Source organism: Neopsephotus bourkii, unplaced genomic scaffold (genome assembly GCF_033783945.1).
Source record: "Neopsephotus bourkii isolate Nb327-2 ecotype Australia unplaced genomic scaffold, CSIRO-AGI_Nbou_v1 NB_168, whole genome shotgun sequence".
In the NCBI taxonomy this organism is placed as follows: domain Eukaryota; kingdom Metazoa; phylum Chordata; class Aves; order Psittaciformes; family Psittacidae; genus Neopsephotus; species Neopsephotus bourkii.
The window spans coordinates 18,895,312-18,918,214 of NW_026900684.1; the positions used below are offsets into that span (position 1 = coordinate 18,895,312).

The 22,903-nt window shown below is 41.4% G+C and overlaps 1 protein-coding gene across 4 annotated transcripts in view; it reads right to left on the reverse strand.

Annotated features, from left to right (window-relative positions):
• The window catches only part of FAM13A (family with sequence similarity 13 member A), a 134,363-nt gene extending 111,798 nt beyond the window's left edge, over positions 1-22,565 (reverse strand). The window contains exons 1-4 of one of the 4 annotated variants that reach the window (XM_061374618.1): positions 22,328-22,565; positions 19,697-19,886; positions 17,800-18,009; positions 9,359-9,539 (exon numbers count right to left, since the gene is read on the reverse strand). In XM_061374618.1, the coding sequence (XP_061230602.1) occupies positions 9,359-9,539; positions 17,800-18,009; positions 19,697-19,886; positions 22,328-22,354 (608 nt within the window). In that variant the 5' untranslated portion in view covers positions 22,355-22,565. The remainder of the gene's footprint in view (positions 1-9,358; positions 9,540-17,799; positions 18,010-19,696; positions 19,887-22,327) is intronic. The other 3 variants (XM_061374627.1, XM_061374636.1, XM_061374646.1) reach the window with 3 other exon arrangements.
• Positions 22,566-22,903: the final 338 nt, after the last annotated feature.

Sequence of the window (22,903 nt, forward strand, 5' to 3'; positions counted from 1 at the left end):
TTCCCCATTGTACAGTATTTCCATCAGATACACCCTCCTCTCAATAATCCACAAAGTGGCTGCATGGATGTGAATTTTCTAAGGACCTTATAAGATAGCAGAAACTGCAGATCACGAGGTACAGAAAACACAGGAAAGATTTAAAGGAAAGGAAAGAATTAGAGGAGCGAAAAAACAGAAACAAAAGAAGTTGCAAGTAATTTTTTTGCTGAGGACAAGTAGTGGTTGTATGAGAATTGAAATCAGCCCAAACCCCCAAAAGTTAAAACAAATGCCATCTGAACTATTTTACAGGGATGTAACTTGAAAGTAAACCATTGTTTACTACAACCAGCAAATTAAAATTTACAGGTAACTATCTATTGTAAATCTGTAGCTGTAGCTTATTGGGGACCGATGTGCACTTCAACAAGAAGGCTCTGAAAGCAGATGATCCCAGAAATTAGCCATCAAAAAATGTCATCTTGTAGGGGTTACACACTACTGATTCTTCTCCATATTTTACTCTCTGCAGTACATCTACATGTCAAGAGGCAGAAGATCCCACTGCAGTAGAATACATCTTTGTGAACTCCAGAAGAGATTTTTTACTGCTGTCATCTCAACATTTAATACATCCTAGAGTTACAGGACTGGAAGTTTAAAGGAACTGAATTATTTTATACTGCAGAACATTGCCAACTGAAAATGGGTCAGTCTCAGCTCACCAATTTCAGTAGTGCAGAACCTGGGGGACAACTTCTGCTGATGGATGTGTATGTATACTTGGGCAAATTCACTTTAAAGAATGTCACATATTCACTAAAACATAGTAACTGGCCTGAATAAAAGAATAGGGCCATGCAACCATCCTGATTTAGGGAAATCCCTCTTTCCATGTTAAATGATGTGTTCCTGATGTGTTCCTCCAAAACAGGGTACCACTTCAGAAAGCCGGGCATTCCTATGAACCTTGTTCTTAGGAAATGGACTGAAAATGTAAGTTCAAGCCAGAATAAAGACTCCAGATACTTCTGAAATGAGTTTTGGAGCAGAACCTTCACCTAAACCCCATCTGCTGGGAACTGCAGCCAACACCTCCATACTGGCAACAGCCAATACCAAAAACCTTTTACTGGTTGAAGAACAGTCCAGCCTAGAAAGTTGCCACCAAGCACAAACAGTATTTAATTTCTGCGCAGTTCCATGGTTTTCTTGCTCTCCCTTCCTGCAACACTTTGTCAGTTAAACATTATTAAGTCAAATCTGTGAAAACTCCAACATCTTATTTGGAACAATTCTGTATGTGTGTGGCAAGATGCATATGCAGAACACAAGGCTAAAGCTCATAGCTTTAGTCTTTGTTATCACCCCTCTCTGAATGTAACCAAGCAGAGCAGCACAAATTGTTTAATTTTAATTACAGTGTAACATTCTTTACCCATTGCCACCTCTCTGTCACTTAAACATGCATATTTTACAAAGTTTCTCATTTATCTTTTTCCTTTAATCACTGTTATTACACCTCCAGCATGACAAGGACTATTATACTCTCTAAGCTATCCATGGTGACCTTTTCCTTGTAATAAATCTTTAGCTCAGCATATGCAAGTAGTTTAGATTATGAGAACACACTACCCTGCATATTTATGCAAGTTAAAACCCATCTGTTGCCACATGGCATGATCCACCAGTCTGACTAGAGTTTTCTGAAAAATGTGTGTAAAAAAAAAGAGTATCTTACTGTAGCTTTCCTTAGTCTGCGAAGTTGTGATATCAACAGATTTCATTTCAACTCACCAGAAAACGCCAGTGCTATGAGAACATATTCTCTCACACTACCACTTTCATGATCCACACCCTACTCCTTGGAAATTTTTCATGTTCTCTTGTAAAGGCCTTGTTAAAACATTACAGTAAAACTGTGTTCATAGTCATGGTTTCTTGATGTCTAATTTGCATGTAAATTTTGCATGTAAATTAGGCATCATTAACTGCATTGCTTTTAGAGTTAGACACACATCTTACTTCAGTTACAAAATCCTCAGTGGCGGGACTTCATTGCCTTATAGTCACACATGTATGAACTGCTTCAAACAGCAGCATCAGAAACAGCACCAGACCACCACCAGCTCCACTACCAGAAACACATTTTCTAGAAGGGAGGCATAAACCTGTAATTTCTGTGGTCATTTCTAGATGAAAAAATGTTGACGTGTTCAGGTCCATCTTAGAGATATGAGCTGGAAAACTTCCACCAAGTTTTTGCAGCAGCTTGCAAAGTCATGAACAGATACATAGCATAGGCAGTGACAGTAGCACATCTCCAGTGTCTCCCCCTTAGATTCCTTGGACACCCTGCACTTCCCAGAATGATTCGCAGAGCGATCCGTGCACAAAGCACAGGGAAAGCAGCTGTTCTCAAAGTTAAAACATTACCTGGAACTAAGATCAAGTTGCTAGCCCTTCATTTCAGAACAGGATACCCAGCAGTATTTCACATTTTGGCTCGACGTCCCACAAAAATGCCTGGCCCCCTGGCCCACTCACCGCATCTCCATGCTCGCTTGTTTTTTAGGTTCTTTTAGACCGCTTTAAGCCAAGAATGTGCTTCCTCCATGGGGATGCTCAAGAAAGCTGGTCTCAAACACGTAAAGCCACATCAGAGGTCTGTGTCACAACTCTTACTCAGAACTAAAGTGACCTGAGGTCAGATTAACTCACTGTGAAAAACTCCTTACATTTCACACATTAGTTAAATGAACTTACCTCAGGGTCTCTGTAAACAAGCTGTAACAGGCTAAATGCAGAGTGGGCTTATGAGACAGCAAACCTCCAGACTCTTGAGAGTGGTGCAGTAACACATACAAATATGACTTTATCTATCTGACATGAGACAGGCATCACTACAAGGCTCCACCACCACCACACCTGAGAAACTTGCTTCTAGTGGAAATGAGAGCCAGGAGGACTTGGGATGTAGTCATAAACCTGTAATGAGCTGGTCTGAGATCACTGAACTGATTTCCCCAGGCAACAACTGCTGACAGCTCCCTGTCACAACTGAGAACCAGCGATTTCTATGTGAAACTGCCCGTCTCATTCTGAATTCCCGACAGTGTTCAACCCCACCCTGTCTGAGATGAAGAATGCATCTTACCATTTCCTTAAGTAGCTTCTCAGGACAGCTTGCATAGAATGACAGCACCACCATGCTAATTTACAAACCATTGAGGGTTATATGCTCTGTCTTCTCTGACTGCTACTTCTGCTGTTTGCACAAGTACCTTTTGTAGAGAAGCACCACAAAGTCACCTTACCATTCTCCTAGGGAATCCCAAAAGAAATGAAGGGACTTAAGAGGACAGGGAACACTACATGTTTTTTTGTTTCTCCAGCCCTCACAAAAGATTTTCATTAATACCTTGGACACCCAGAAGTCCCTCAACAAGCACAAACGAAGATTTTGAGAGCAGAGCTGCTGCAGTCTTAGATGGGTACAACTTCAGGCAGTCTGCTCTGCCCCTTAAAACAGGCGTTACTGTAAGAGATGTGACCTCATGGCCACAATTCGGTCCTGTACTTCAGCCAATGAAAGTGATTTGTAATAACACACCAGACCAAAAACTGGCACAGCTGAAAACAGGCTCATATTCACATCTGCAGATTCTGCTGCAAGATCAGAGGCTAACAGGTAGCTAAAGATACAGCAACACTAACCTGATGCAGGTGTTCATCTCAGCATGTGTGACTCATTTACATGCTCTGCATCATTTAAAGACTTATGTCTCACCAGTTTGGACCAAATGAAAGGACATATATCACTACAGAGATTTTACAGAAGTGTTTTAGCTTCTGAAGAACTGGAGAACCCCATGAGGTATGTAACTGCCTAGAGGCATATAACTGCCTTCTAAGATTTGGTCCAGATTATTTTCCGCATCATCAAATTTAGGAGTCCAAGTCAACTTGGTAATTCCATCTTTGTCTACATTACTTTCAGTAGATGCATAATGCAAGTAATGCAGATAACCCAAAGTAGTTAAAGTGATGCTGCCACCCTGACTGGCTCAATCATATGCAAAATCTGCTCCAGCAAAAGCTCAATTTATTTATTTATTTTTTTTTTTCAGAAAACTGCGGTGACAGTAGGCATCTTTCCAAGTACGACCTACACAAAGCAGGACAAAGGGCAGTCCATAGTCCAACACCTACTCACAAAGTACATCATTATCATCTCCAAACATTCCTAAACAGAGCTTTTAAAAATTCCTCCTCTATTGTTGAGCTCAAGCACCATTTTGTTTTGCACATATTAGGAAAATGTTCTTCACTAAGAGGGTTGCCAAGCACTGGAATAAGGTCGCCAGGGAACTGGTCATGGCCCCAAGGCTGTTGGTTCTCATGAAGCATTTGGACAACGTTCTTAAGATACATGGTTTAAGTTTTAGGGTACCCCTGTGTGAAGACAGCAGTTGGACTCAGTGACCCTCACGGGCCCCTTCCAACTTACTATTCCAACAATAGCCTATATTCTATGATTCTATGATGGTAGTTCTTGTGAAACTGCTCCTCCACTTAAATTCTGGGTGTACAGGTCAGAAGAAAGAACATTTTCAACACAGAGCAGTAACTTCCTTTCATCAAGTTTTTCAACCAAAAACTGAAACAAACAAAAAAACCCACCCTAAAACCAACACACACAGATTATCCTATTGAAATTATCACTATTTCATTCAAGAGATTAAATAGGCAATATCGTAACACCTGACATGGGACAAATCATAACAGAGAAACTTTCTCAACTGAAACTTTGAGGGGTGGACGTTCACTAGAACGTAAGACTTGAGACTGAATTAGGCCAGAACGCACTTCCACTTATGAAGAGAGCAATGCAACCTTAGCAACTTTCTGTTTATTTTACAATAGGGCATGTAATGGACTTCAGATGATGAATCTGAGTACACAACAGAAAAGAAACATAAGAAGAAGAAAACATAAAAATATACCACAGAAAGGCTTGACAATATAGTCCCGTATCCAATTCCCAAAGAGGAAGCAAGAACCATGAGTATTTAACATTATTACAGATGAGAACATTTATGGCCTTATACTAAGCTTGATGCTTTGATCTTGCACCACAGGGTGTAGCATACTGAATTCTTACAAAAAACATCTCCTTTACCCTGCTGGAAAATGCCAGTATTTAAAATCTATACAAACCCTGTAAAAAGGGTTATGTTGCACGCTCCAATTTGCAGTAACAAATGTTAGAACGATTTTCATTACTCATGTTGACTATGATGCCGGACACACCTTTATTTTTAAGACTGACGCAGGATTAGGACTGCAGTGCCTGAAAACAGAAGTCCATTCACATAATGTTTCAAACACCAGTATTATTCACTGAGGAGTTGTGGTTCAGCCCCTCAATTTCACTTCAGTTTCTACCCAATCTGTGTAGGCTCCAACGCTGCTGTAAGCCAGCGTAAGACATTCATGTAGAACTTGAGATCAGATTTTAATTCCTAAAAATTCAGCAACACATTGGAAATCCTTTTGAATCTCTGAAATACCTACAGCTGCCCACAATCCACATTTTTCTCCATACCCAAAGATGATCTAGCTTTTCTCCATAACTAATGCTTTCTTGTACAACCCTTCAGGTAACTTCTCTTACACAGTCATCACACAGAAATAACTGCATCTGACTCTAGCATTTCAACTGCATCTGTCAGACACTTTGGGGGGGATGGAGCAATTCCTCAAAACATGCCTCATCTCTTATAGAAAGAAAGTCAATTTACTGAGGGCTTGACTGATGGTAACCATACACACAGATCATTCTTTCAAAGAGAGCTTCAAGAAGGAGTGAAAATGGATCCTTGGCTTACTCAGTAACTAGTAAACCTCATGTATCTTACCATTCCAACCAAAGGACAGAACAAGTGCAGCAGCCTCCCTGAATATCCATCTCCAAGAGAGCAGGGAGGAGCAGAGAAAACCCACCTGGTCCTCTCTTTCCTACTCAGCACAAGCTGGAAGAGCTGAGTGGAGACGCTCAGCAGGCCGTAATTGCTCTCTACAAGAGCTGAAATTCAGGTCAGTAGACAGTAACTTCTTTCAAGGGTAATCACACTGCAACTGTTAATACCCTGCACAGATTAGCTCAGTGATAGAAAAGGCAACTATATATGTTCCCATACCTTCATTCTCATTGTTCCTCAAGGGCTGTATTTCTCTGTATACTTGACCTTTGGCTTTCACCACAATAAATATGAACAATCCAAGTTGGAAGAAAACAGTGCACTAAATCTCAAACCATCATATTTTCCTTTTTTGAACTGTTTGACCTTGCCCTTTACATTTTCCTATATCTTACATCACACTTCATTACAAAAGTGAAAATGGCCTTTTCCTCCCCTTTCTATTTGTTAGAAATACACAAAGCACAAGATAACCTTTCATTAGAAAAGCATCCATGCAGTTTGTCAAACAGCAAGCAAGGAAGTAGGGGAAGTAGTAGATAAAACCAACAAGGGTCGAAAGTTTAGGAGATGAGATAAAACTACAAAGAACATGATGCAGAAAAATAGAATGAGATGAAGAGAATTAAAATTACATCTAAATGTCTGGAAAGTGGTCCAACAGTGAGATTTATTCAACTGTTAAACAGCTTCAGTTATGAAATAGGAGATAATATATTTAAATAGTTAAAATGTCACTGAAACTATCTTGTAAAAAGTAATCCTTCACTATAAGTTGATGTGCTTTATCTTCTCTGACACTGTGCATTAACTACCCAGACTCTGACACCCATTATAGACATGAATGTGAATTTCCAACAGAAAAAAAATCTCAGATCTTCCTCCTTCAGCAGTGTAGCTGCTGACAAGCTGGATGATAAGCATTCTTTCCTTGTCCCAGAGAAACACCCCATACACTGCTCCGAACAAACAATGAAAAGCAAGAGCCGTGTTCACTTCAACCATCTGCTGATATTTAATCTCTGATGCTAGTCTCTCTAGGGGCTGCCTGTAGCCAGTAGAAAGACAGCCCCTGCCAAACAGGCTTCAGGCAGCCTTACTTTGGAGCTCTGAATGGTATTCTCAGGATCTCTCTAACTGCTTGGCCAACCAGCTAGTTAAGCCCAATGCTTAAAGTTTACTGCTGCAGGTTCTTTCCTCCTTCTCCCAAATCTCTGTTGATACAGATGGTCACAGCTCCAGCAATTTAAGACTGCATCCACTAACACAGGAGAAACAGGTATCTGAACTGTTGCTTACAATATTTGTGTCTGGACCAGAACCCTGAGCTATCATGAAAAAGATTAAGATCTGATGAAACATACAGCTGAATTACCAGATGATGAAACTGAAAACAAGTTCAAATAAAGTTCTAAATCTGTAACTGTAATATATTTGGGTCTTCTAAAAAATGCATTAGCCATTTGTTAAGTGTCAAGCCTTGCTTTCACTGCCTCTTTTGCTACCTGAGCATCTATTTTGATGTTGTGTCACAACTGCAGGGCTGGCTGCACTCATATACAGCCACAAGAGACCTTGTGTTTTCACCTTCAGTAAACTCTGCCTTTCTCAGTCTTCTGCAATGGAATGATGCAATTCTGCTCCTCTGCACACAGGCTCTGTACCTTATAAAAACTGTTACATCTTTTCTATGCCATCTTAGGTGCAAAGATCAATTGAGGCAACAAGTATGCAGCTTTTAAGAAATATGCTTTATTTCATCTTAGGAATTACAATTGCAATTCCAAACTGCAACTCTCTGCACCCTATATCAGAAAGTATACAAACCTAATTTTTTAACTTTCCTGAACAAAGCGATCAGTAACCTAAAAATAATCTAACAGCCACTTGGGAGTTTCAGTCAGAGAAACTTAACCATTGGACTCAGATTTTTCCTCACTTATTTTGTTTGTTCTTAACTCTACTAATACATTTAGGCAGAAATTCCTAAACTGCCCATACAAATGTAATCTGTAAAAATGCATTTACTTTTCCTTGTCAGAAATTTGCAGCATTGTGCTTCCAATAACTCTCACATTCACATGCTCCTGCACATATTACTGTCTTTTGAGTTTTCTTTCTTTTGGAGAGGAAGACAATTATTTTCAAAACTTTTTTTTTTTTAATCTTTTCGCACTAACACAGCAAATGGCTTAATCCTGACATATCCACCTTCATCACCCATAAGCAACATCTGAAACTGAGGCAGCAGTGTAGTCACAAGGACAAGCTTTGGTTTAAGTGTCTCATCCGCATATTCTCTCCTTAATCAGTCAAAAAAGATATGCTCCTTTAAAGAAAGAGCAGACAGTATCTGGCCTAGGTATGTGGAACTGGCTGAATGCATTACAAGGAACTTAATTTGTTTTCTCTCTTTAAAGAAGCCTACTTCTTTCCACTGTCTACAGAGGAAGCCTAGGGAGATAATCTCATTAGGCAATTAATCTAGTCTAAGTTTCATTAGGCATTATACAAAGATCAGTACAAATCTGACATTTGCTGCAAGGCACTTGTCTCTTTTTGCTGATATTACTAATGACTGAACAAAACTCCCTACATGTCTCCCATGTCTTAGATTTTGGATGCCAGTCAGCGTGTGTCTTGCAGACAAGACTAGGGTGAAGATGCTAACAATGCACTGCATCACAGCAGTGACTCAACAGAACCAGTCTTACTCAAGTGTGTTCTTGCACCTGGAAGTAACTGTTCTTGCTAATGCTGCAAGCTCCATTAGCTTGTACAACATCTTCACCACAAGCACCAAGGAATTGGGCCCAATGAAAGAAACTAGAAAAATCAGCAAGTCCACAAAGAAGTCTCAAGAGACCAGTGGAACCCCCTAACCTCCAAAGCTGTTTCTGAATATACTAGAAGGATAAAGAGCCCATAAAATTTGGCATCTTGAGGATAGGCACCAGATCACAATGTTAAATCTGCTGAGTGTGCAGTATCCATCTTTAGAAATTAGACAGCACTTGGGTGTTGCATACAAGTCCTTTTCCCCCACTTATCCTTTCTCAAAGCCTTCTGCAGAGAAGCATCCATATTCTCTGATGGCAAAGGAAGAAAGCTGTATGATCAGAAGTCTCCTTGCGCTTACACAGTCTGAAGGTCTTTCATTATTATACTCCCACAGCAATAGAAAACTGACCATTTAGCAAAATAGCAAGAGGAGACTGGAGAGCAACTCAAAGCTCACATTCAGCTCAAATAATAGCTTTAGCACTAAAATTTACCACAAAGCCCAAGTCATTGCCTTAGTTTGATCGCTCTGACAATTAGACTTCTGAGCTACATTTCTGGCCATCTGGTCCATTACACTCTCTGTTAACATATGGGGAAAAGTTACTTACTGAAAGCAGTTTGGTCCAAATACAGTGGCAAGATTGCAAAGGTTCATCCTGTTCTCTACGTGATGTTCAGCAACCTTTATCAGGAACTGGCACAGATACTTCAACAGGCAGTAATGAGCATCAGGCAGTTCCTTAAGGAGCTCTTTCAAGTTACGTTCCTTCTGCATGTCATTTCTAGCATCTAGGAAAAACAAGAAGAGAAAAAAACATGTATACGGCTTCTACATTGCTGCCAATTTACATGGGTGAGCAACCAGAGGGATCTAAATTTAATCTTACTTCTGTTCAGAGACACAGAATCCTCCAGAACCCTCAATTTTCATCAGGGAACCTGCAGCTTCGTCCTGAAGCTCACTCTGGCCCCCACTGAGACTGCTTCATGCTCACCTTTACACTGTATCTATTTTCTCCAGCAGCATCAGCAGTGGTCAAAGCTAACAGCTTTAAAACACGTTTATTCCCACTCAGTACTACTTATATCTGCTTGAACTCCCATTGTACCAAATCTCCTGTTTCCAAGCTTCTTCTGAATGTTACCTCTAGAAAAAAAGTTGTTCAGGGCAGTGTTACACTCCAGAATGACCCAAAACATGGCCTAATATTACAGTAGCCTTGTTATGCTGTATGATCTCATAGAACTCCTCCCCACGCTTAGGGTAACAAGGTATTTTTTCATTCAGAGGATGTTACCATTCTTGGCAAGGAGATTCACCCAGGATTCATTCAAAACCAAACCTCGCTCAGTCTTCAAGCCTTATTTTTAGTTAAGAAGATGTAATAAACCAAGCAGCACCTGAAGAATTTGCTGCCTATGCTGTACACCCTGCTACCAGCATGCAGAGAAGACTGACAAGAAAACACTCCATACCTTGTGTTGCAAGAGCAAAGAACATTTTACATTTCCCTAGAATTTTGGGGGGGGGGGGGAGGAGGGACAGGAAGATTTCTGTTTTACAATCAGACTTTTTTGTGGTACATAGTTTGGGAAACAATTGAGTTTTGTATGTACGTGCTTACCACCTCATACAGTTGAACTTGCAGGATTTCATTGCTTCCAAGCTTAGTTTTCCTGCCTTACATGATGTCCACCATGAATGCATGGTGAGAGAAGCCTTTTTAAATTTAATACACTTGGAGAATTCATTTTTATGTATCTGTTTTGGTGCCACAGACTTGAATTAATCCTTTCATGATAGCAGCCCACAGTTTAATATGTCAGTCAAATTATGGGACCAAACATTTCAACCGATTATAACCTTTTCATCTACAGCTAAGAAACTAGCGCCTTTAGAAAACCCAAATATTGAATATGCATGAAGCAGATGATTTGCTTATTTATCACAAGAATTTATTAAAGAAAAAAATTAGAGCTATACAGAATAAAACCAGTCATGACTTTGCTACTATGAATCAGCTTTGTAACAGTAAGAAATCTGATATATTGTTTTTATTTCAGCAGAATGCTTCTGAAGGCTGTATTAAAAGGAATAACAATACCGACCTTAATTGGATTTGTGCTTGCACTGATCAAAGTGGACTGTACAGTCTCTGACTTGATTACTAATTATCTTTTCATGAAGTTTAAAGTAAAAAACCACAACTAATTTCCACATAGGCAGAACATTAAAATTCACCTTCTAACACAGTTCCCATTAGATAACAAAACAACTGGCACATAGTGTTTTCTACTATACATTTCTTGCAGTTCTGATAGGAAAGCTAACGCCATCTCTCAGGAAAAATGCACCTCTTCCACCACCATCACCCCACCACCTAATTAAGGAGTGCCCTTGAGAACTAATTGCTTCTCTGAGTCTCCCACTGTGGCTTTAGATTGACAGGTACTTTTCCATTTATTGAAGGATTTTCCAACCCTTCCAAACTAGAAAGTTGCTAATAACTGCCATAAAACATTCTGAACACAGGTTTGCACTCTGGCAACACACAAAGCTATTTGCCTCATGGCGTCAGCTGTATTCAGTAGGATGTCCCTGTTCATTAACCATGATATATTATGTGGTGCAGATCAACATCAGAGATACTTATCACTGGGCACAGCCAAACCTTTGTTGATTTCTGTACTTTCAAGAACAGAGACTAATATCAGATTATAAGATCTTGAGAAATTACTCTAATTGAAGGACACAGAGACACTGAGCAACATAAGGCAGCAAACCCTACTTACTGAACCATAAAATTCCTTGTCCTTGTGAAATGGGAGAAACAAAAATCTGTCTTTCCTCTCTCTCTTCCTTTTCCGATGAAAAAGCAAGGGAAGGAACTGAAGCTTTTCTCCCAGTACAATGAAAAAACAAAAACTAATTTGTAAATTCTTCTGCTGCTGACATTTCATGGATTTTGGCTTTATTTTAAAATTATTATTACACCTTGTGGTGAATTTAAGAGTGACATGCGCACATATATTCCATGCGCTTTGTACATTTCTCAGGACAAGTGTACCTCTGCTACATTACTTTAAACCAACCAGCTTTTCAATCTATTAGAGAGCAAAAATAGTCTTGAGTCACAATAACCAACTCCTTTTGTCCACCTGCTATACAACTTTTCAATTTACTTTAGAGTCAGTCACTAAGGGTTACTCAGCTGGTACCGATCATCAGAGAAGCATCAGAGCACCAGAGCTGTTTACGCTACCACGCACTCAAGTGTCAAGCATACCAAAGCCCTAAGCTTATGTACATGCCTAATTTTCTGAAGTACAAGCTGTCCCATGGAAGTCAAGACTACCAACTGCAGTCTTTCTTATTCAGTCAGATTAAAGAAGGTGGCATGAAACTAAGCATATGCCTCAGTCTCTGCAGCATCCTGACATGAGACAAACAAGCTTGTCAATAATGGAAACAGCAGAGTGCCAGATTTTCAAAGGCAGTTCAGGAGCATGTATTCAAGCCAGATTTCCAGATAGGCCCAGCTACCAACACACTCATGACTTTTCAAGCACAGCACATGAAGCTCCTTTGACTATTTTGACCAATACAGCAAAGACAAAGGAGAAAGGAGTAAAAGAAAAATGAAGGGGAGGGGGAAGGTGCTCTCAAGGCGGAGTCAAAGGCATCCTCTTCTTTATTTTGTGGACCTGCCAGAAGCCATGTAAAACAGACAGCATCCCAGCAGTGGTCTGAAAGAGAAGCCTAACTAGATGAACAGCCAGCAAGGGCCTGACACCAGGAATAAGATGGTGGTTTCCGTGCTGAGGAAGGAAACAAAACCAGCAGCCTCAGGCCACATCTAGGCCCAGCAGACAGAGAACAGAGAACACAGTATGACACAGGCAGAGGGCAAAGGAAGCCAGCAAGGGCAGTGTGGCACTTCAGAGCTCAAGTAGGGAGTCACTATTGAGGGACAAGTCAAAGAGACAACTGAAAAGGACAAGCAGCTTCTCTAAAATGTTAATTAAGTAGAAACAGGAGCCTCAACAGTGTAGGAGGCGCAGACACATTTGCAAGGGTGTTTTCAGACTCATTTAATTTCAGTATACAACCACAGATCACAACAAGAGCAACATATTTTCCAGTGGCTCATCCTGTTTCTGAATGTACTGAGTTTCTCTTACATGCTATGGACACCTTCTAATTCCTCAACTCACCCCTCTTCATGCTACTCCTTCCCCCTGCAGAGCATGCTGCCTGAACATCACTAAAGGCATGGATGCCTGCACATAAGTCGTTACTTTGCTCATGTCTCAGATGGTCTGACCCCAAACACCTCCAGCCTGGAAGCACTGAAACAGTGCCATGCCCTAGCTGATTATCCCTGCTGTGAGGTGAGGAAGAATGGCTAAGGCTCAGTGTCATGCTACCACTTTTTTACTTTGCATAGCTTTCAGCTGTCTTACATACTACTAGCTTTGAGGGCAGACAGAGAAGCTTGCATCTGTCTGTAGCTATCAGTGTGCCCTAGGAAGTTAATCTTTGGTACATAGGCAGCAGGTTGTACATTGCAGTGCCACTGCACTCACATGGCTATTGGAGGAATTAAAGCATTTCTTTCCACCCCCACAATCTAGAGGAAGTGGGACTCCAGTTTCTCTCTGCCACAAAGCAATCTGCTTCAGACACAATCCTACCACAGAGGAAAAAAAACCCATAAAAATCATGTCTTGTTGCCATCAGTAGCAGAAATGCTGGAAGTCCTCATCATAAAGAGGCTGTCATCACAATCCAACTTGCGCCCCTCACTCTGCGCACTTTGCAGAGCTGTATTTATGCTTCACTCCAACATATTGGCAGCAGAGCACTCTCACGTCTTTTGTAGCTCTGCTAAGTGTCATCATCTGCTTAAGAAATCCAGTTCCAAGAGATCTTACTGCTTAACAAACACCTTCTGCATGTGGAAAACAGAAGCTATTTCTCTGGTTTGGAACTAGGCCTTGCAACACCAAAAGGGCAAAATCCAAAGGAAAATGTTAAATTCATGCCACAGGAGCCTGGAGAACCATAGACATCTTGTGAATCTGATTCGCTGCACTGTTGCAGTTAGCATGGTTAAAGGTCAGCTCTCATCTATTCCCTTTCACACTCATTTATTCATTTTCACAGTCACTGTTCAGGTTGAAATTTGACCTCTAAAATCCTCTAGCACAATCTGTATTTTTGGTTCTGCTTGTTCATGCAACTCAACAGCTGCTGGCTGCTAAGCGTTCTCTAAACTGACCTTCTGATCCAGAAGGGAGCTGCTCTTTCCCTTCCACCACCTCCTATCTCTCTCTCTGGAACTAGCAGGGCTGTTCACAGGCACCACGCAAAACCTTGCCAGCCATGGCAGGTTGTGAGCAAGAGGAGGTATGTGAGATAGAACTTGCATTAGCTGCTGCCCACTGAAATATATAAATTCTCTAGGATGAAACAAGTCAAGAAGCATGAGAGATCAAATTGCACTTGAGTTAATTAGACTGAATACCAAAGGAAGACATAAGCCCACATTTCACTGTACCCCCGCTGGAGGAGGGAATGCAACAACAACAAAAAAGGAAATTCACTTAATGTGAAAGCTTTCTGTATGCTAAAAAGGAAAAGTACAATAGGAACTTGTCTTGCTGAAAGCAAGTGACCTGTGAAGGGGAGTAAGAGCTGTACATAAAGTTCCCTAGCATGTACAAGTGTCTTAAGAGCCAGTGATCACGCTATAAAAGATAAGGAATGAAAAGCCAGAAGCAGTAAACAAGATCAAGGAGGCACTGCTGTATGGGAGCTGCTGATTTCTCCCTGCTGAGGTCTCCAAAAGAAACTTTCACCACTCTGCAAGCACAGCTCATTTTGCACAGGCATGCACAGCTCTGCTTTGCAGTGAAGCCTGCAAAGTCACAAAAGAGACTGTAATGGACATTTTTTTACCCCAGGACTCCCTGCAAGGAGCAGCCTTCATATTTGTCTGGTGCCCTGAGGAGACCAGCCAACACAAAGATCACTATCAGTGTGTCCCTGGCCTGTACTTGCCACACATATCTCCCATCATCATCATTTAGAGAGGGAGGTTCTTCTCTGCTCCCATTGCCACTGTCCTTCTCCAAGGGCAGAAAGAGAACATCAGGACATGCCAAACAGCCTTTAGGATACACTATGTGATGTTTCCTGGAGCTGCGTAGCCTTGGTGTTACGCTGAATATTTTTATAAACAGGCATGCATCAGGATTTGGGGGCAGCATGCAGAGCTCCATTTCACACAACATTGCACAGGCTGCAGACAGAATGCCAAACCATCTACGTGGACTTCTCAAACTACGAGTGGGTGAGGTTCTCTCTTTTTCATAAAAGGGCAGATTTACAAGGCATGCAGTGACAGGACAAGGGGGAATGGCTTTAAGCTGACAGAGGGGAGATTTAGATTAGACATTAGGGAAAAATTCTTCACTATGAGGGTGGAATAGGTTGGCCAGAGACCTTGTGGCAGCCACATCCCTGGCTGTGTTCAAGGGCAGGTTGGACGGGGCTTTGCGCAACCTGGTCTAGTGGAAGGGGGGGCTGGAACCATGTGATCTTAAAGGTCCCTTCTAACCCAAACCATTCTATGAATCTATGATTTACTCTTTGGTTTGGTAACAAAGATTATAATCAGAATTTAAAAGGGTTACAGATATGGGTATAATTTTTAATTTTTAGTTCAGCTATTTTTAACTAGATAAATCGCTCCCTAAAAATTTTTATAGGAATTGAAGTAATTGTGTGCTGTTTTCAGGCCAAGATCTCAGCTGGCTTAAAAAAAATGCTGATATCAGTCACTGAAAATATTCCAATGTAACCCTAACATAATCCTAAAAAAATATTTCCAATGCAAAGCTTCAACAGGAGGGAATACAGCGGTTGTAGCAAACCACACAATTGCCTTTGCTGTCGACATGCAGCAAAGTGGCTCCAGATTCAAAGTTATTTTTTAACAACTAGTTAGCTCAGAAACAGCTTGACCTACATAATAGCTTACAAAAAGAATACTGAGGCATGCACTTCCTTGGTACCATTTTGCAACAAATATCCTTGTGCATACTTTGATAAGTGAACAGATTACTCCTCCAATCATGCACAGCTGGTTGGTCATTTAACTGTAAGCAAAGGCCCAACTACCCCTTAAGCTAAACTGAACCTGACAAAAGTCATCAGTGCCTTCCATAGCAACTCATTTATGCTGTATTTTCTAGGGCATGAAAACCCCCTCAGTTTTCTTCAAACTTTACAAAAGCCTTCCCATTGCCATATCAGTCAATATGGCATTTTAAAAATAATATTTTTTTTCCTAACCAAAATTATAACAGAATTGTAACTGGAGCTTGATGTGCAGTACAGGCAAACTTAGCTATGAAGACATATCACAGTCAGGCTGACTTTTGCAGAACTGGCTTCATAATTTACACCAGCAACTATATTTGAAAGAAGAAAACTTTGTGGGCAAATCTGCTAAGTGAGAATATATCTCTCTCATTTCCATAGAAAGTACTGGGGAGATTTTGCATGTCCTGTGGGAAGCAGGAATGAATAAAACTTACCACAAACAGCACTGTTCGCAAAGAACATCAGTAGTTCCTGGTACAATTTGTGGGAACAGGGATGTAGAAAAACAAAGGTGCAACAAACAAAATTTCCACTTAAAGAGTGATTTATGAGAAAGAACATAATTAAATACAGCTCACAAGTCAGACCTGGTGAAATCTAAAAGAACCCAAAGCACAGCAATGACCAGTAAAAAAGGGCTTTCTAAAACATCTCTACCTTCCACACAAGACTTCCTGAACCCTATCACTGGCCCCCAGACAACCTCACTAAATGAGGAAGGTATTTTACACAGCCTACATGCAACCTGATTACAATTAAAATGCCTTCACTGAGGGGAAGGCACAGAGCTCTTCTCCAGAGTACCTCAACAGTCTGTACAGCCCCAAACAGGAAAAAACACCAAAAACTACATGGCTGAGTTCTCCCTCTTCCAGGCAATAGCTAAGCTTCATCACTGCAGGCAAGAAAAGCAGAAGGGAGGCCTCAGGACCATAGTGTGAGAACTTTGCACCATCTTCCACTAGAGGTGCATGTCAGAGCACACAGTCCTCCTCTGAATCACGCATCACATTTGCCTGTTTTACTGTACAATGCACATCTTTAGTAACATCTATCCACTCACTTTGCAGCTTCTTAGGAAGACAGCAAGAAGCATCATCGACTGCCTGCAGCAAGAGAAAAGAACTGTCACTGATCCACACTGTCAAGGAACAGGGCAAACCACCACCTATTCCACATAACACCACTACAGACTGTCTGATGCAGGTGAATTATACAGAGAAATCATTTGATAGATAGTTGTGCATGTTTCAACTTTCCAAAGCAGAAGTGATGTTCTTTCTTATGGTTGATGCACCACTTGAAGGGGAGGGGTAGGGTGGACAAAGGAAAAACAAGTCTTCCAGGTTGTGTGCTATAATGGGGAATGAGTAAAGAGTAAAGTTTGCTGTTACTTGCAAACTAGCTGATTTTTTTTATGGGCAACAGCATTACTTAGTGAGAAGCAGAAACTCAGACAATGTATGTTTCAAGCATAATGGATATTCAGTTGGAGGAGCAGATGAAGTTGTAACTTTTCAGAGCTCATTAGAATGAAATTGACAGAAATCACCCTAGCAAACCAGAAGCAAACCTGTGTCTTAAACAGACTGCAGCTATTGCCTACAAGCTTGCTCAAAGAAACCAGCTAATCATTTTGGTTCATATTCTGCAGATATAACTGGATTAGAAAATCATTAATAGTCCAGACATTACCAAACACAACGCTCTTGTAAGAGAACTGCACATCAGTGAGCGCTCTTGGAGCAGGTGAGAGCTAAAGTCAAAGGAAACACAGAACTAAGTAGATAAACTAACAAACAGAGAGTATTGCTCACTGCATAACCAATTATCCAAAAGAAAGCACATTGAAGGATGGAGATTTCACTTGTCACTTACCCTGGTAAAGCTGAATGAACCTGGGATGTAAGGCAGAGGTGATAATCCCATCTGGCAACTCTCTCAAAAATAATTTCAACAGACTGGCTGCTGAGTACACATCACCATCTTTAACCAGTTCCACCTCTTCTCCACGCTCATATTGCAGACGCAACTGTTCTACCATTTTCATGCTGCCATTTACCCTGAAGAGGCCTTCCTGTGTCATACCTGTAATTATATATTGCATACGAGACTAATCTGAACTAAGACATCACAGTGATATGATGAAACAGATATTCTAGTGTGAATAATAGACTTGTAGTAATACAAAGGAGGGCAATTAACACAACACAGTTTAAAAAAGTCATGTTTTCACCCCAGAAAGCCCTTACCCACTCTAGACAAGTAGTTGGACTATGATAATTAACAAATACTAATGACCAGATCTTGAGGCCTGGGATACTTTTTGAGAGATCACAGAATTCAGTGGTATTGCTGTAATGTCACACCATGCAGAAATCAATAGAGATAGCTGCATTTTGCATTCATATATTTCAACAGAAAAGGGTCCAGATTTCACAAAACAGTTCTGTTGTTTCACTTTTGAAAGCACCCCATTACCTTGAGCGGCCTCTGCCAAATTCATACATGACTACTCCTGACCTTTTACCTGTGACCATCACGAAGCAAAACCATCTGAATATGTGCTGACTGCAGCAGTAACTCCATAATGAGCACTGCAACTTTACAATAGCAGAAAATCTCAGTGAGCAAATGTGTATTTTGGACAGCACAAAGCCCACAGTATTTCGCAGTGAAAAAGAAAAGGTATCAATCACTTCAGGCCAGATGCTCTACCCCAGACTCCTTCACCCAATAAAGGAGATACAGAAAGAAGGAGGTTTCCATGGAGGGAGCCAGATGAATCATACAGTACTAAACATCACTTTCTAGGCATACGCTGAGATTCAAAACTTTCACTAAAGTGCTTAAAACTGAGTCCAGTACATTAATTTTTCTCTAGAACACCTTCACCACAAAAAATCCTGCCTTTTCTAATACTGTGTCTATAAACCTGCTTATTCTTCTTCAGAAGAATAACACTGAAAGGATGAAAATATATACAGTTTTTATCAGTTCAGAACAGACATCATAACAGCTGTTTGACAGAACGCTTCCAATCCAAGAAATCAATACTGATGCAGCAATGCTTGTACAGAGAAACAATCCATTTTATTGGACAAGATGTCAAACTGATTTAGTAAAGGGGAAAAAAAAATGGGCAAGGACTCAGGTATTTGACTTGACTAATAAAGGTGCTTACAGAGCTTACATTCCTGTATTTACAACAAAACGTGTTCTTATGTGGCATTCTGTACTGCCATCTTGAGGGCACCAGAAAACTCCGCATCTCAACAACGATTCTCATTGCTGCAGCACTAAGCGTAAGGTAAGTATTGGCTGCCTACTTCCCTGAGGGGATTAATAATAACTGGAATCTATCTGAAAACTTGTAAGAACATGTATTCAGTGATGTTATCTGATGGGGTGCGTGCGCGCATATATATCTCTATATATATACTTACATCTTCTCATTCTCAGAAAGACAAATGTTTTGTAACTAGAAAATGACACAAACATTCACAAATTTATTCCATTTATAGACTGAACATCTTGTTATGAGAGTGTGCTGCTTCATAACACTGTAGTTTACCTTTATAAACACCCTATTAAAAAGTAAGTTCAGCATCAAGGCAGAAAAAAAAAGAAAGCAAACCACATCTAGTAATATTATTTGCCTGCGGTTACTGCCACAACCTTACTTAGCCCCTGCACCACAAAAGAAGATGTATTCCTCCCTTTGAAGAGTCTTATATAGAGTGCTACTAAGTAAAAGTGATTCCATTAGGCCTACCATGCTGAGTGAGGTACTCAACTATATTCCACACAACTATTGGGATGCCATTCTTGCTCAGTCCCTGCTGCTGGAGCTCCAGAAGACTCACTCCAAACACCTTGGGACAAGTTGTGTCCTTCTGCTTGTTCAGTGGAAATGCAGCTATCTTTTTCATGTCCTCCTTCAATCTCACAGCTGATTTGCTTTGCTTAAAGGAGCAAAAGAAAGAAGTGCATTAGTCACATTTGCTTAAGAAGGCTTCAGAGTCAAAAATAAGCACATCCATTGAAACTGGCTTCTGTGCTCCAGAATATGGTTTTGGCCTTAACTTCCTTTTAACACACAGAAAAAACTCTGTGAAGTAGGAAACAAAAAATTTAACTGAGAAAAAACTAGGAAAATAACTTACAGGGAAAGAGCGTAAGGAGTCCAGCTAAGGGAGAATAACACACCTTTGCATGTGAACTTGTTACTAGAGTAACAAATAATTGGGAATCGCATGAGGCTGCTGTTGAAATTCATGCAGTTCACAAGGGTTACAAAAGCAACCAGGCACACACAAACATGTAAAGTCCCAACACAGCACAATTAGTATAGGCTGTCTCCAGGATGCCCGTCAAGAGTTTGAGAGAGTACTCCAGGGAAAGTTCATTGCACCTTTCTCCCAGATGCTGTTCCCTAGGGATTAATTTTGGCAACTGTCATGTGAGATGGATCTTTATGAAAGATTTTACATTTTGTGTCTGCCAAGTCTGAAATTTAATTACTGAAGCTTTAAGGTTAGAAAGGGACAACGTGATCTAATCACACATAATAAGAGGGGTGGAAAAAACACGGCACGATAAACGCTTAACTGTACAAATTCCATAGGTTCTTTTGGAGGCACAACATTTTCTCAAATGCCGAGTTGTGGTGACAGAGAAAACATGAGAGTGCAGTCAACACAACCCAAGGGGATAACATAATATAGGATTAATATGTAAGATCAATAATAGGCAGGGATCTAACTCAGCACATAGTGTTGTACATTTGGTTTTCCATTGATGAATTTCCTCATATTTCTGACATCACACTGCAAGAACCAGGGCCCATTGCTACCATGCAGTTCAATCTATTTATTTAAGGAGTCCACTGTTAGCATAATGCTTAAAAATGAATTTGCTTCAGCTGTGTTCTATTAACAAACAGCTAGTAGAAACCTTACACATAGGAAAGAGAATATTGTACAGTAACACAAAGAAGTGCTCAGACTCTTGCCTAAATCTTGGTGCCTGAGTACACTAGGTGGATTTTAGCAAGGTATACATCTCTTCATATGCGAGATGACATTTTTACTGCAGTCTGTAAGCAACATGAACATCTTCACTGATGCTGTTATTAAGCACGACTGTCCTTTCAGATATAAAAGAATCCAGCAGTTCACTCACTTTGCTGTGTTTTTCCCATCAACCACAGCTCCCTGGAGCTCGTGTGTTCTGTAATCCCAGGTCCTATGCAACACTTACCTGATCTTTACAAAAGATATGGCTTGTATAAATATCATAAATATGTCTTATTATTTGCAAAACAGAACTGCCATATATAAATAAAACCAGCATTATTCTAATCACCTTATAAATATTTACAATAAACAGTACACACATCAGTGTTTGAACTAAAACTTGACTAACTTATTAAAATACCACATCTATTTTAAAAACAGATGCTCCCATTCAGGATTAAATTAATAATATATGATTTTCTCTCCAGGCAGACACATGCCAAGGCAAAAATCAGGTAGCCTTGTTTAAACTCAGAAGACAGCAAAAGTCCTTCGAGCAGTTCCTGAGCAGCTGTGATGCTTGGAGAGCTTTTCCAATTAAGGTCTCCAATTAGCCTCACACTTACTCAGCTACAGGTTTCCAGCCTGTTTCCGTTTCATCATTTGAAAGCCTGAATAACAGAGCTGGATTTACTTGGGGAAACTCACAATTTTACAATTACAAGAGAACCAAGAGACGTTTCTCATGTCCACAGAGCAGCAGAGGAAATTTTTGAGCCTGTTTCACGATGTGGAGACAACGCACTAACTAGGAACAAAACAGTTACGCAGTTATCCAAAATATGCATCTAACCAAAGTCAAAACTAAATCACCCCCTCAAAACAGCTCCGAAACAAAGAGGCCAATGTTATACGATCTTACAAACGGAAGTTCGGATTTTATGCAGGAAAAATTTGACCAAATATTAGTGCAACTATTACGCATCACGAAAACTTCATTTGCAAAGTGCCACCCAGACACACGACTGGAGTTGAGAAAAGTTATTTATATGCCACGGGGAAGCACTTCTTCCACTCATCCAACAACCTTAACACATGGAATAATACAGCGCCGCTGCTCACTGGCTGAAAAAATGTTAAAAACGGGGAGAAAAAAAGCTTGGAATCGCCTCGATTAATCTTCACTTTTTCCCCCAAGGAGCGGCAGCTGCCGAAAAGGGAGAAGGAAAGAGCCTGGGACGAAGAAGGCACCGGGCCCAGGCCGACCCCTCTCCTCTTCCCCCCGCCTCGCAGGGAACCCCGGGGAAGGCGGCGGTAACCGGCAGCTCCCCTGGCAGCAGCGCCTCCGCCCCGGCCCTGCCCTGCCCGTCCGCCCAACCCCTACTCACGCGTATGGCCAGCGCCCCGGCCCCCATTCCGGCTGGCGGCTGGGCCGGCTCCCGCCGTCTCCCCTGAGCACCCGCCTCAGCTGGGCCCGGCGGCCCCCTCAAGGCGGGAGGCCCGGCCCCAGCTCACCGCCCCGCCGGCCCGCCCCTGCGGCCTGCGGGGGAGTAGGGCCTGCCCCGGCCCCTCTCGCGGGAGCCGCCGGGAGGGCTCGGCGGGGAGGGATCTCCCTCAGGAGTGGCTCAGGTTAGTGACAGGCCAGAGGGAAGACCCCCGCATCACCGGGGAGCTGGCAGGCGGCAGCCTCCGCTCGGTGCTGAGCTGGGAGAGGAGGCACTTTGCCTGTGTGAGAGTCTGGGCTCGATCAGAACCGGGCCACCGCTGGAAAGGTCACCACAAAACCCACTCTCAGCCAAATAGCTTTAGCTGGCTATGGTGGAAATCGCCAGCGCGTCTTGCCCTCGCACACGTAAAGGTTAACAGAGCCGGCCAGCGTGGCGTGGAGTGAAGTTAAGGAGGCAAAATAAAACCCCAGTGCCAGGGAAGCCTCGTGGCACAGCCAAGCGTGCCAGGGCGCAGCA